The sequence below is a fragment of the Grammomys surdaster genome, unplaced genomic scaffold (genome assembly GCF_004785775.1).
Source record: "Grammomys surdaster isolate TR1022 unplaced genomic scaffold, NIH_TR_1.0 192, whole genome shotgun sequence".
Taxonomy (NCBI): Eukaryota; Metazoa; Chordata; class Mammalia; order Rodentia; family Muridae; genus Grammomys; species Grammomys surdaster.
In genome coordinates this window covers 635,104-648,795 of record NW_021604637.1, presented here as the reverse complement: position 1 = coordinate 648,795, position 13,692 = coordinate 635,104, and the positions used below count along the sequence as shown (strand labels likewise).

Sequence of the window (13,692 nt, the reverse complement as noted above, 5' to 3'; positions counted from 1 at the left end):
CTCTGGAAACTTTAGAAAATACCTCAGGATAAAAAGAAATAAGTTCATCCTAATTTTTGTGAAAGTCTACACATTTTGCTTACATTGAGATTTAGTCTCTAAAGAGAAAGTCACCCATACTTTGATATAACCAAATGGTCTACAGCTGATTATTGACAACATCTTATACATATTTATTACAAGTATAATGTATTCAAGGATATGTGTGCGTGAGTGTGTGTGTGTGTGCATACCCATAGATGACATGATTACAGGCATATATGGTGCTGGACCTATATGTTATTAAGTAATGAATGACAAATACCACTGTAGATACAAACAGCTTTATTTTTTTTTAATTATTTTGGGCTTTTTTACAAGAGCAAAAATATTCAAAGCAATCAAACTCATATTGCCTTATAGCCAATGGTTTCCTTAGGAAAGGAACACACAGTTGAATAACTTGTAATTCAAACAAATCAAGTCCCCACTCATTTCCTTCTTTTCTTTTAAGTCGGCCACAGTAGAATCATTTTGGTTAAATGTTTGTATTCTCTCTCACCTTTATTCATACTGAAATAATACAATATTTATAAACCAAACTATTTGCTGTTCAGAAAGCTAGAAATATTCTTCTACATAATAATTTTGATATGCTAAGAAACCACACAAAACTGGCATTTGCAAATGGATAAAAATAGGATAGACTGCTTGAAAGGAAACATAAATAATAATTTTTACCTAAATAATTTTAATTGAGTGAATATATTCATCTGATAATATAGCCTTTATCTTTGAATATAAAAGTGCTTAGATTACCTGTAATAAAAGTAACAAAAGTCTCAGAGAACTGAAAATAATTTAAATAAAGATGGTACACTGAGAATCAAAATGACTCCTATGTTGTCAGGCATGGAGGGAGGTGTGACTCTACTTGAATTCAGAAGAGGACTAAAGAAGGAGATGGAACACATAGACCTTCCTGCCTGAAGAAGACAGACTCTGTCCCTCAAAGGCTTCCATGTACCTTTATTTAGATGAAAATCACTGACAGAATTAGGTACCTCACTTAGACTTTGCAAAAATGCCAAGTTGAGATACTTTTCTTGACTGTCCTATCCCAGCTGTGACACTCACTAGAGAGCTCAAAACATTAGCAGGCTCCTTTTTGTAACCCATGTATAAAGGACAACACCTAATGTCCTGATGAATGCTGTCTGCCTCCTTTTAGACAGGGTCTCTCAGTGGCTCCATGCTCACTCAGTAGGCTAGGCCACTGGCCAGTGAGCCCCAGATGTTCTCCTCTACTGAATCCCCAGTGCCTACATTTCAAACACATGCTACCAAATCCAACATTTTACATGGGCTCTAAAGAACTGAACTCACGCACTGTACTAACTGGGTTATCTCCTCAGCCCCACCCAAGGGCACATCTTTGACAACATCTAGACCCCTAAGATTTCATACTAGTTAAAAAAATATATTGGGGTGGGGAGGGATAGAGGGTGGGAGGGAGAATAGAGGGAGAGAATGAGAACATAGCAACTGAGCTGAAGAGTTTTCATGGCCAGTTGCTCTGAAGCCTCACCCTAGGGTAGGCTCATTAATACAGTAACAGGGACAGTGAGCCATTTTCCTCTACAATCTGCACGAGGAACTCTCAGAGCGAGGGTAAGATATTGGGCTGAACCCCACCCCCAAATTCTGGTAGCAAGGATATACCACCTACAAGGAAAAGGGTATGCAGTATGCCTGGCTACCCAATGCCAAGGGCATATATGCTGACCCCACTCTACTTAATACTACTGAGATTACCTATCACGTTTTCAACAATCTTCCATCTCAGATACACTCACACGTTATCACTGAGGACAACTACATAGCAAAGAATGCACGATTTTATTTGAGGTGGACTAGTGATGTGTGGGTTTCTATAATGTTCCTTTCTCTAGGCCTAGGAGGATTTCAAATGACTTAATTTTTTAGTGTTTTAGTTGATTACTATTGGAGTAATCTTTATAAAAAGAAATAAAGTAACACTATCCTCACTGTAGGATAGGGTGCTCTCTGCAGGTCCAAGGCCAGACAGCTAGCACAGAAGGGTCTAGCTGAGAACAAGTAGGAAAAAAAAAAGCTAACCTGTACATCCAGCTTCCAGCCCACTTGAGGGGAGCCTCACTTCGCCATGTCTGATGTGCCTCTTTAACCAGCTGGCTGCCTGCCTCCTTGACAGCAGGCATTTGGTGAGCAAGCAGAAGGCCCAACATCACAAGAATGAAAGTGAGTAGCTGGTCTCTATTCTGAAGTACCAATGGCAGTGCTTATTCTCCGACCCACAATCAGAAGAGAAATGCAGAGGCTATAGGCCCCACCAACTCCACTACGGCTTGTGCACAGCTACAGGACTAGTTAATAACCACTTCTATCTCTAATCACAAAAGAACGTCTGAGTTCCAGAGAATGGAAAGTAGGAATCTATTTTCTTTGGATAAGCCTTAGATCAAGCAGGAGTTACTATGTTTCTTTAAAAAGTTGTTTCTTAGATTTGTAGAAATAGAGCAAACACCACTAAGATCACTGAATATTTTATCATCCAAACTGAGATAACTCTAGGGCACAAGGGAACACTAGTGACAGGGAAAACAATTATGCCAAGACAACAGACATAAGCAGGACCATCCTGGACAGACACCCAAAGTGAACAACTGATGTTTGCAATGTTTACATTTCCTTTAGAGGTTGTCTACTAATAATACACTATAACACTGGACGAATTTAATATCAAACAGAGTAACAGAGTTTTGGTTTGTGGGAAAGGCACATTTCCTGGTGATGGAATGTGCTCTTCACCTTTGACCCCACCTGAATTTCCCAGCATAAGCTAATGTGGTTCTCCACCTTCCCAGTACTGCTATCCTTTAATACAGTTCCTCACATTGTGGTAAACCCTCCCCCAACCATAAAATTATTTTGTTGCTACTTCATAACTATAATTTTGCTACAGCCCTTATCTAACATTCGGCCCCTATGGGTGTCATGAACCCACAGGTTAAGAACCACTGGTCTAAAAGAATAGTCTCTGTGTCAGAATTTCTCCAGCACAAAACAGTAACTGTGAGGAAATTACTTAGATTTACTTCTTCATTTTCCTTCCTCATATATTTACTGGAGACATTTAGCATACTTTGTTCCATTTAGCAACTTCAAAAGGACAAGTCCCAATTAAAGGACTAGATCATAAAGTATTTTAAAATCTTTATATTAAGCACAAGATTCTCATAAATACAATTCCACAAAATACTTTTAAAAAGCTCTACGAATGTACTTGGTGAGTGGCTGCAGGAACTGAGACGCAGGCAGGACTGTGGCAGGAGAGCTCAGGCTGGTGCTGGGCTGTGGCACAGGCCTTCAGTGTCTGAACAGCAGCATCCTCTCCGAGCACTTCTGCCCTACGAGGTTTGCATACTCCAGCACAGCGGCCTCCTCACTTGGGTCTTCTTGGTGGTTCTTATAAACACCATAAGGCATGGCGGATCGTCTGTGAAACACCCGTAGTCGGTCAAGTTCCTTACTGCGCCCTTCATCCTCTGCAAAGAAACAAATACAGGTCAAAGACCACCATACATCAAAGACATACACATGTAACATTCAAGTGTGTGATCTGAAACATGATGGACTAGCAGATCCTGTTGTGCAGCATGCTCATAAGTATGTTCTTAAGAATAAACAGGAGGATTTTAGTGAGAGGCAATAAGCATTCCCTAGCATACTAGCCAAAACAGAGTATCAAAGAATTGCATTGAACTGAAATCCACTCTACCATATTCTACCCTTGTGATTTTCTGAAATGCAGTGGCATCTGCAATGCTCCTGAATATTTCTAGAGTCTACATCACATCTCCAGTAACTCTCTAGTTCAACACGCTACCTGAGGCTTTGACTCTGCATGGAAACTTAAGGCCAATTTAGCAGGCATAAAGAGGCCTGGCTTTTGTGGAGGGAAAAGGGCAGATTCTCACAGCTTCCATAGAAGACACAGCACAGGGTGCTGTGGCTGCTGCTACTGAGCTTTCTCAGCATCCATACACTAGAGCCCCTTGCCTGTATCAAGGCATACAACAACCTAGAAGAACACCTGTGCCCCTGCCTTCCCTGAAGTGGCTGTGGCCTATGCCTCAGTTCTGGTCAGCACAAGTAGTGCTGAGACTGCAAGAGCCTTTCAGAGAAAAAAAGCTCATCTGTACCTTCCTTCAGGCTATAGGCTATACATGGACCAACACAAGGGCAGGATCCCTAACTTCTGCCTGGGAGCTTGCCTTTGGTTTAGTTGAGAACAAGACTGGTGGGGGACGGGGCAACCTCTGACTTAATGGAACTGTCATGTCACCTGAGCTGCCTACTCCTACATAGTTACACAAAATGTTTAAGCCAACATTCCTCTAGAGTCCTATTACTGGACTCCTTGCTGGTTCTAATCCAGAGAGAGTGTTACACTATATCTATTAATGTGTATACTCATTTAAATCACTGAACCATGCTACCTATAGATGACTTCATACTGGAATTACCAAAGGAGGATTTTAGGAGCCTCCAAACATTGTGGAATCCTTCTGCAGAAATCACAATTGAAAACTAGTCTGAGCGAACCTTAAGCACCAGGGTTTTCTAAAGTATTTAAGTCCTGCTCTTAAGCTGGGCAACACCCACAGAAATGCTTCTGTGTATACGTTCTCACAACGGTATCTGGAAACCACACACCCCAAAAGTCTAATGGTGAGGAGCTGGTTAAAGATAGCAGCATAGAAGAGAACAAAGGCAAAGAACAGAAACTGGTAGGTTCTGAAAGTCCAGTGAAGGTAGTGTGAGTCTTAGGATGAACGGGGCATGGTGGAGTACTCCTGTGATCCTAGCACTTGGCAGTGAGAAGCAGGAGGATCATAAGGACATCCTGGCTACATAGAAAATTCTAAGTCAGTCTGGGATACACAGCAAGACTCGTCCAAAAAAACACAATACAACCAAACAAAAATGTTTAGTATACAAGGGTTTCATATAGTGAATTTTGGAATACATGCATACTTGTAGAGCGACCTGGGAAAGGAACCCAAGCCAATGTGTGAATAAAGCTCACTATGCTTTCTACTCAACAAAACCAGACCCAGAACATATTATACAATGTAAGCATGGCTGTGATCTACCATATAAGGTTGGAAATGGAATTTGTAACTAAGCCACAAATATTTCAAGTTTCTTCTTCCTCAGAAGCTGTTGCTATAAAGCAACATCAAACTAAAGAGAACTCACTGTAGATTGATTCAGGAAAGAGAACAGTATTCCTCAGATGCCAGAAGCAGAGAAAGTGCCAATGTACTGTCTGTCTGTCTGTCTGTCTGTCCATCCAAAGCACAGAGAGAAAGGGAACCCATCCAACCTCAGACTCCAGGCCTGCCTACAGGTCTGAAGCTGAGCATCATTCTGTCTGTCAGGTGTCATGGCCTGTGGCAGTTTATGATCACCCTCAAGGAAGGCAGAATTATTTGGTTTCTTAAAAAGTTTACTTATTTAACATGTTCAAATGTTTTGCCTGAATGCAAATGCACCACCTGTGGGCCTGCAGAAGTCAGAAGAGGATGTCAAATCCTCCAAATCCTCCCAGGATATGGAGTTATGAATGGTTGTGAATCACCATGTGGGTACTAGGAATCAAACTGGGGTATTCTGTAAGAGCAACAAGTACTTTTAACCACTGAGTCATCTTTCCAGCCCCAGACTTATCTTAGTACATCCTATATTGCTAATACTAAAACCAATTTAAATCTAAATAACAACAACAAATCCTATTTAAGATACTTCAAACACTAAAAATAAATTTATTTACCAAAAGAGGAAGAATGTATCTTAAATTCTTTTTTTTTAAAAAAAAAAATCCTTTTATAATCATCTTGTAGTGGCTGTGCTATAGATCAGTGCTTAAGGACAAAAATCTACAGCCCTAAACCAACAAGGCAAAAAGGCCTTTCCTTGATGGCACATGAAGAGACCAAGGAGCAAGGCATTTGATATGAAAGGTGGTTGTCACTGGAACTAAGGAAAGTGGCAGCTTACTGAGATGTCATAGAAATATGTTCCAACAAGAACCTCAAGATCGGAATTCTGCCCTGTCAGAGAAGGCCTTCTTCCTTTTATTAGAAACAGCTTAGAACAGCCATTAATCATAAAAGGAGGTGGTAATGGCTCTGGGAACCATCTCCTCTGCAGTAGAAAGGACATCCCAGAAGCCTGTGGGACTTCTGTTTTACTTTCTGTTTTGGTGGTGCGGAGGACTGAAGCTGGGGTCTTAGACAGGCTAAGCAAGTGCTTACAAACCCATTATGGGTCTTTAATATTGCAAATAATATGGTTCTGATTCTATCACCAGCCCACCAGATTATAATGAGACTTAATATGATCAATATATTAACTTACTGAAATAAAAATTTGTTTTTTAATAGTCCCACTATCACACCCTGACTATTAAAAAGGCACAGTAACACCTGGTAAACACGCCTGTGTCTATCAGACTTCTGTGAGCCTTTCCTCACATATTTTTGGGGAGTGGGCGTGGGAGGGTAGGATTCAAGATAGGAATTCTCTCTGTAGCTCTCAATGTCCTGGAACTAGCTCTGAATACCAGGCTGTCCTCAAACTCGGGAATGTACTTGCCTCTGCCTCTTGAATACTGAGATTAAAGGGGTACATCCTCACTCACTGCAGGGCTGTTTCTTCATACCTTTTGACTTCACTAGGTTACAGATCACGACAGCTAATATGCTGCTTCTCGCATTTCTCCAAGCCTTCAAACCTTAGCTAAGACAACATAATTCAGCACTCAAATCAATTTAAACTTGTAATTCTCTTGGAAGTAATTTTATTTATTTAGCCAAGAAGGCCTATTATAAAGCTACTAACATTAAAAAAAATGACAAAACTTAGCTTTCTATTTTCAAAATAGCCTGTCTTTTCCTTTAAAAATCTTAAATTGGGCTCAGCTGTTAAAAGTACTTGCTGCTCTTGTAGAAGACCAGGGCTTGATTCCCAGAATCTGCACAGTAGTTCATAACCATCTGTAGCTCCAGTTCCAGGAGATCCAATGCCCTCTCTTCACAAGCATCTACACACACAGTGCACATGCATACATATACAAATAAAATAAGTAAATCATTTAAAAATCTTAATTACAATTTAGACTTAGAATATGAACAGAATTCTGCCCACTCAGAAAAGTTAGGATAATCTAAAACCTCAAGCATTTAAAAAGAACACATATCTTCTAAGATACATTTAACAGAAACAGAGGAAGATGAATAGAGGAATTATACATTTAAAAAAACCTCACTGTTTAAAAAAAGAATGTATCAAGCTACTTAGCAATTCATTATCAATGAATTAATAAGTACTCAGTAATTGTCTCACTGCCTTTAAAACAGTCAAAGTAACCTGTGAAGGAATTCTGGTCAGCTTGAGCACGGCTCTGGCAGGCCTTGCCCTTCTCCCCTTCCCTCACTTCCCTTAGGCTAGCTAAAACTCACTAGATTACATACCTAAACCTAAACCCCAAAGGCTATTATTCCCTTATTTGGCACTTTCCCCTCCTGAGGCTGACTACTAAGGGCCAGCTATCCAAGAATTGAAGTCCAGCAATCAAAAGCCTCCTTTGGCTCACGTAGTTAAGATGCTCAATTATAATTAAACACCTCATCCTAACACAGGTTTCCCCTTGTACCTTTATAAACTACCATTTTCCCATGTGCCACTTCTGTCTCCTCTCTACTCAGAGTCAGTCCTTTGTCCTGCTCCTTCTCAAGAGAAACACCCCCCTCATCCTTTATCTCCTGTCTTTGTCTCTTATTACCAACCCTTTGTCCCTCTAGATGGAGAACTTGGTCTTGAGGGTCCTGAGCATCTTTTCATGAATGGCTTATTCTGTTCAGAAAGTATCTACTTGAATTTGCTCATCTTCAAATTTGGCTGTCTTTTTACTGATTTGTATATATGTTCAAATATTGGGCTTTTAAGTACTTTCTCCTTTCGACTGTACTTTCAATTTTCTTTCTTTCTCCCTCTCTCTCTCTCTTTCCCTCCCTCCCTCCCTCCATCCCTCCCTCCCTCCCTCCCTCCCTCTCTCTCTTTTTTTCTTTCTTTCTACCTTTCTCTCTTTCTTTCTTCCGATAGGGTCTTGCCTAGAACTTGTTATATAGACCAGGCTGGCTTCAAACTCACATAGATCCACCTGTCTCTGCTTCCTGAATGCTAGAATTAAGAGCATGTGCCACCAGGCCCAGCTAACTTTCTTAAGAGTGTCTGGAAATATCAAACAGTTTGATCTACTTTGTGTTTATTTTTTCCCTAAGAGTTTCAAATTTTACCTTAGTTTAGGTTCAATTCATTCTTAGTTCCTACAAATGTAAAGCTGGGGACCAATTTCATTTTCTGCATTTGGATATTCAACTAATAGTGTCATTTGGTGACAACACTATAATTCTTGTCTACCACTGAATGGTCTGAGTACACTTTTTGAAAAGTAATTAGTCATAAATATGAAGTCTTTTTTCTAACTCCCAAATACTGGGCCAATGAGTATTATGTCTAGCTGAACGCCAAAAACAGTGTTAACTCCATTTTTTTTTTTTTTTTAAAAAAGCTATTCTGGGCTCTTTTAATTTCCAAACAATTTTATGATTTTTTGAGTGGAAGCCAACCAGGTTTAATAGACCATGCAGGTTCAGATTATGCACCTAATTATGTGTGAGTGTGAGGTAAGAGAACAACTTAGTGTCTAAAAGAACACTTACTTTTTGTTGGGACAGGGTCTCTCACTGGCCTGGAACTTTGCCAAGGCGGCTAGACTAGCTCTGCCTTTCTATCAGTCACCTCTCCATGGCTTGTATTACAAGCAAGTGCTAACACACTGGCTTTCCACATGGGTTCTGGGGGTTGAACTCCAGTCCTCAAATTTGCAATGTAAGTGCTATACCAACAGAACTATCTCCCCAGTCCTAAATATAAATTTTAAATTATATATATATATGTATATATATGTTATATAAAATGTGATTTTTATATAATATATATGTGTATATATATAAATGTGTGTATATATATATTGCAACACACTTCATCAGGTCATCAGCAGTCACATGAGTGACACTACATGCCACCTGATATAAGCTCATCATTTCTTTCTTTCTTTTTTTTTTTTTTGGTTTTTCGAGACAGGGTTTCTCTGTATAGCCCTGGCTGTCCTGGAACTTACTCTGTAGACCAGGCTAGCCTCGAACTCAGAAATTCACCTGCCTCTGCCTCCCAAGTGCTGGGATTAAAGGCGTGCGACACCACCGCCCAGCAAGTTCGTCATTTCTAATACTCTTACTTAAACTATGTAACTTGACTCTAGTTACAAAGAAAATATGATGAACACAAATTAAGGAATACTCTATAAAGTAACTGGACTATATCCTTAATAAAATGGTACAGTCATCTTTATCACCACTATGATCAATGTCATCACAGCTCCAAGCTTTGTGGAAGAAGGGGTAGAAAGATGGTGAGAGCCAGAGGAAGTGGGGAATGCTGTGAAAGAAAACGGCTGCTGCATGCACGACCTCCCAGAGCTTTGGCTGCCTACCCAGAGCTGCACAAGATCACGCCAGCCAAAGGACACTAGGTAAGATACCTCGGGGCACTCTAAACATATGCAAGGGAGACTGCGATGGAAGCCAGAGTAACAAATACAGAAAAACTTTAAGAAAGCAGTACATGAGGTATGTATGTCACCACCACTTGGTTTTTAATGTCTAGTATTCCTTAGACCAGTGGTTTTCAACCTTCCTAATGCTGTGACCCTTTAGTATAGTTCCTTGGGTTGTGGTGACCCCCTACCATAAAATTATTTTATTGCTACTCCATAACTGCCAATGCTACTTTAATGTTATGAGATGCAGAAATTCTCTGTAAAGCAATAAAGGGATTTGGGATAGACTAGCGGGTAACTGTGAACATTGTCATCAACTGTACCAATATTGAGAAACAAAAACAGACACGGTAGCTTTTAAGACAAGGAATAGCAAGAATTTAATTTAAGATCTTAAGTCAGAATAAACATCATAGTAATCATTATTTTGAAAAGGGGCGGGGGAGGGAGTGTCTCCTAATACTGTGGTGTCAATGATTCCATTGAACAGTCACCTGACTATGTGATGCAGTCAAGAGACTTATGGCAGGTAATGCATGGCCGTCCCGAGGCTTCAACTCAACACTCTCCCACCACTTGACACAGCCTACTCAAACTGCAATCTACCTCAGTCTGCTCATCGTATTTCCAGCATCTACAGCTCCTTGATGTCTTAGCGAACCACCTACACTGACTCTCTTTGTATCTCTATCTGTTCCCTGCCTATCTCCAAGGCTCTTTCACTTCTGTGGCCTCTCTAACCTCTAATGCAATCGTTCCTTCACACACAGACACACACAGACACACACAGACACATACTGTGTTAAGTGTAATTAATGTATAATCTGAGAGATAATATTAGTAACTGAGATTCAAATAAAAGAACCATAATTGCCAAAAGCCAGCAATCAAGGAAAATTAGGACTAGGTAAATTGAAGCTAGTGAAAGTATGATAGCTTGTGAATTCATTGTTATTCAATAAACTCTGACATTGTGAAAAGTCACAAACTTTCTATCTATATTTCTGGCACAGCATATTATGGTAACCAATAATCATTTCCTACTTCTGTCCTCATTATGATTTCAGCAAGAGAGGCACACCTTATGAGTACAAGTGAGAGCAAGTGGTTCACAGACACACACGCAGACAAAACACCCAGACACTGATGATGATGATGATGATAAAATTTAAAGAGTACAAAAATACAGTCATTTTATATCCTAATTATAGTAATGTTTTTATTCACTAACTTGTAATAGAAGATAACAAGATTCCATTTCATTTCATACATAATTCAATAAAATGACTCCGTAGAGAATAAAAGCCAATAGATTAACAGTAAATGAGAGAACAGAAAGGAGGGAGACAGACACAGATGGTCTCCTAAGAACCAGTTTAAGAGTGTGAATGCCTTCAGAGTAAAGGCAGCCAGAGCAGCAGGGCATGTGATCATCATTTGTTACTACCTCAACTTTACTCTTTTTTTTTTATTTTCTTTTCTCAATTTCTTACTAAATTTTTAAGTAAGTTCATGAGATTTTCATACAATATGCTTTGATCATATTTACCCCTTCACTACCCACTCAACTTTAATAACAAGATCAAAAAACCAAGTCCAATTTGTGCAGCTCTGTTTTTAAACATGTGGCGGCCCGTTAGAACACAGTAGACCTACCAGAGTTACACTGTTGAAGAACACATGCTCCACCTCTCCCATCAGCTATCAACTGCCAATGGCAGCACCTCAGCTAGGAACGGATGGTTCTCCAGTGTCTACATCCTCTCTCCTTGACGGTACTTTGTTTGGCTTGAGTTTTTCAAGTCTTGTGCATGCTGTCATGTCACAGTGGCTACACTGTGCACCTGTATGTGAAACGGGCCTGCTGTGTGTATAAACCTGCTTCCTTGTGGTAACCAACAACCTCTGGCTCTTGCAATCTGTCCACCTGCTCTTCAGAAATGATTTCTCAGATTTGAGCAGAGGTGCTGTGATAAACATGTCTTGTTTAGGGCTGGGCCACGCTAAAGGAATAGGAAGAATAATTACTCCTTCAATGAGACAATATACTTTTCCTTCTCAGGATCCTTGCCCCCAGCACAGAAATTTACAGAGAGAGCCATAGCCATGTAGCATCAAAAGACTGTCCACTTTCCCAAATTACTTAGAAGACAGTAATTTCCCTTTTCTTTCTACCTCTGTTCTAATTATGCTTTACTAACACTCTGGGAGTCACACCCCCACCCCCCAAATACCTTTCCTCCCTGCCATGTGGCTGCATGCTCACCATGTGTCCTCCATGCCGGCTGATCCCAAAAGCATGCCTTTCCTCTATCTTTGCCACATGTCCTTCCTCCAGGACTGTTGAGATTAACAGCTTGCTACTCTGCAGTTTTTTCTTTTAAACTCCAATAAAATTGTCCTTGAGCTTCCTTTTAGTCTGTTCTTAAATTCCTTTACTAACAAGACAAAGAACCCAAGAGAGGACCCTGATATCCCTATTAATATATAGAGACTGTGTCAAATTCTCTAAAATGTCTGGTAATCATTTCATATTCAACACACATAACTAAGAGTTATGATTTTGTTACGTTTGGATACTAAGTCGGACTTGCAATCTGCCTCCAAAGAGCAACTTCTATTCACAAAAGGCATAGACAAAGCGCTCTGCAGAGAATAAGCTCTCCTGTGCTCCTGGTGAGAGTTTCTCTCAGAAGCTTCTTTATTTAACTGTGCAGGTTTGATGTCTGGGGCTTTAATTTTGACTCTGCCTGTGTACTCTCTCCTTTGCGTAGCAGTGCAGGGGTATGGTCCATGCACTTCAGAGTTGTGTGTGCTTTCAGACAAGTACTCCTATTCATGCAACCCACTTGCTAGCTCCTGATTGGCATCTCCACAATGACCCGGAACCCTTGGCTTTCCTTTTTACTTTACACTTTGCACTTTTCAACAACTGCTTTGAAGCAGAAGGCTGTAAGCTTCATGTCTTACACAGTGAAGCCGCAGCCATATCAGTCAAGGTAGACCACACGAGCAGTAAACATAGCTGTCTTACAAGGCTCAGCTTCCAAAGGCTCACAAGAACTCCAAAGACAAGACTTTCTAAATTCCAGTTTCTCAGTTTAATCTTTCCCTTATCTCTTCCCTTAGCTAAAAGAACAACAGGAGTCTACAGAAGCAGAGCCCTTCCAGACAGCAGAGCTGCTCACTTTCACACAGATGTTTCTGTTAAGCTCTGTAAAATAGAAAAGTATTTTTCTTCAGTGGACTTTGAAAAGCAAAAGGAGGCACTGAGAGTAACAGCAGAACAGCAAAGCTACAAAGGGTGGCTCTCCCTGCGGCCCCCTCCTCCTGGAAAAACAGTTTCTTCAAAAGCACTATTTGTTTTCAGACATACTTTGAAAGTGTACAGTTATATAAAAGAAATGCCTGTAGTGTGTAGTTAAGAGCCAGAACTATGTTCAAAAGCAAACTCTAGCACCACTGGCACACTCAAGTACAAATGAACTAAAGGATTCCTTCTTCTGACTGTCATCCTGAGTGCAGTTTGAGCGCTTTTGAAAACTCTAATTTAAAAAAAAAAATGAAGTATGCTGCAAAACAATCTTTGTTTTTAATCAAAGGATTTACAACAATGGGGTTTTTCAAGGAGATGCTAAAACTTCAGTTTCAGCTCTTAAAACACATTTTAAATGGTAAGTGAACTTGCTCAGATAATGTTGTCTTCAGTTAGCCCACACAGCACAGTTATCTAACGTCTTCACCATTCTAACACTCCCTACCCTCTAAGTTTGAACAGGTCATAAGCAGTCAGGAACCTGAAAAAAAATTGTTTGGTTTAATTTTGGTTTGGAGAATTGGATGACATTAAACTACAAATCAAAGCTCATGTGAGCACCACTCATGTGCACTACAGCTCTGATTACATACACTGTATCACAGCACAGTAGGCACACGCTGCATCACACTGCATCACAGCACAGCAGGCACACACTGCATCACAC

General features: G+C 40.2%; 1 protein-coding gene across 4 annotated transcripts in view; it reads right to left on the bottom strand.

Annotated features, from left to right (window-relative positions):
• Positions 1-307: 307 nt before the first annotated feature.
• Ate1 (arginyltransferase 1) overlaps positions 308-13,692 on the bottom strand; it is a 115,962-nt gene continuing 102,577 nt past the window's right edge. For all 4 annotated transcript variants that reach the window (XM_028769396.1, XM_028769395.1, XM_028769393.1 and 1 more), the window contains exon 12: positions 308-3,566. In XM_028769396.1, the coding sequence (XP_028625229.1) occupies positions 3,388-3,566 (179 nt within the window). In that variant the 3' untranslated portion in view covers positions 308-3,387. The remainder of the gene's footprint in view (positions 3,567-13,692) is intronic.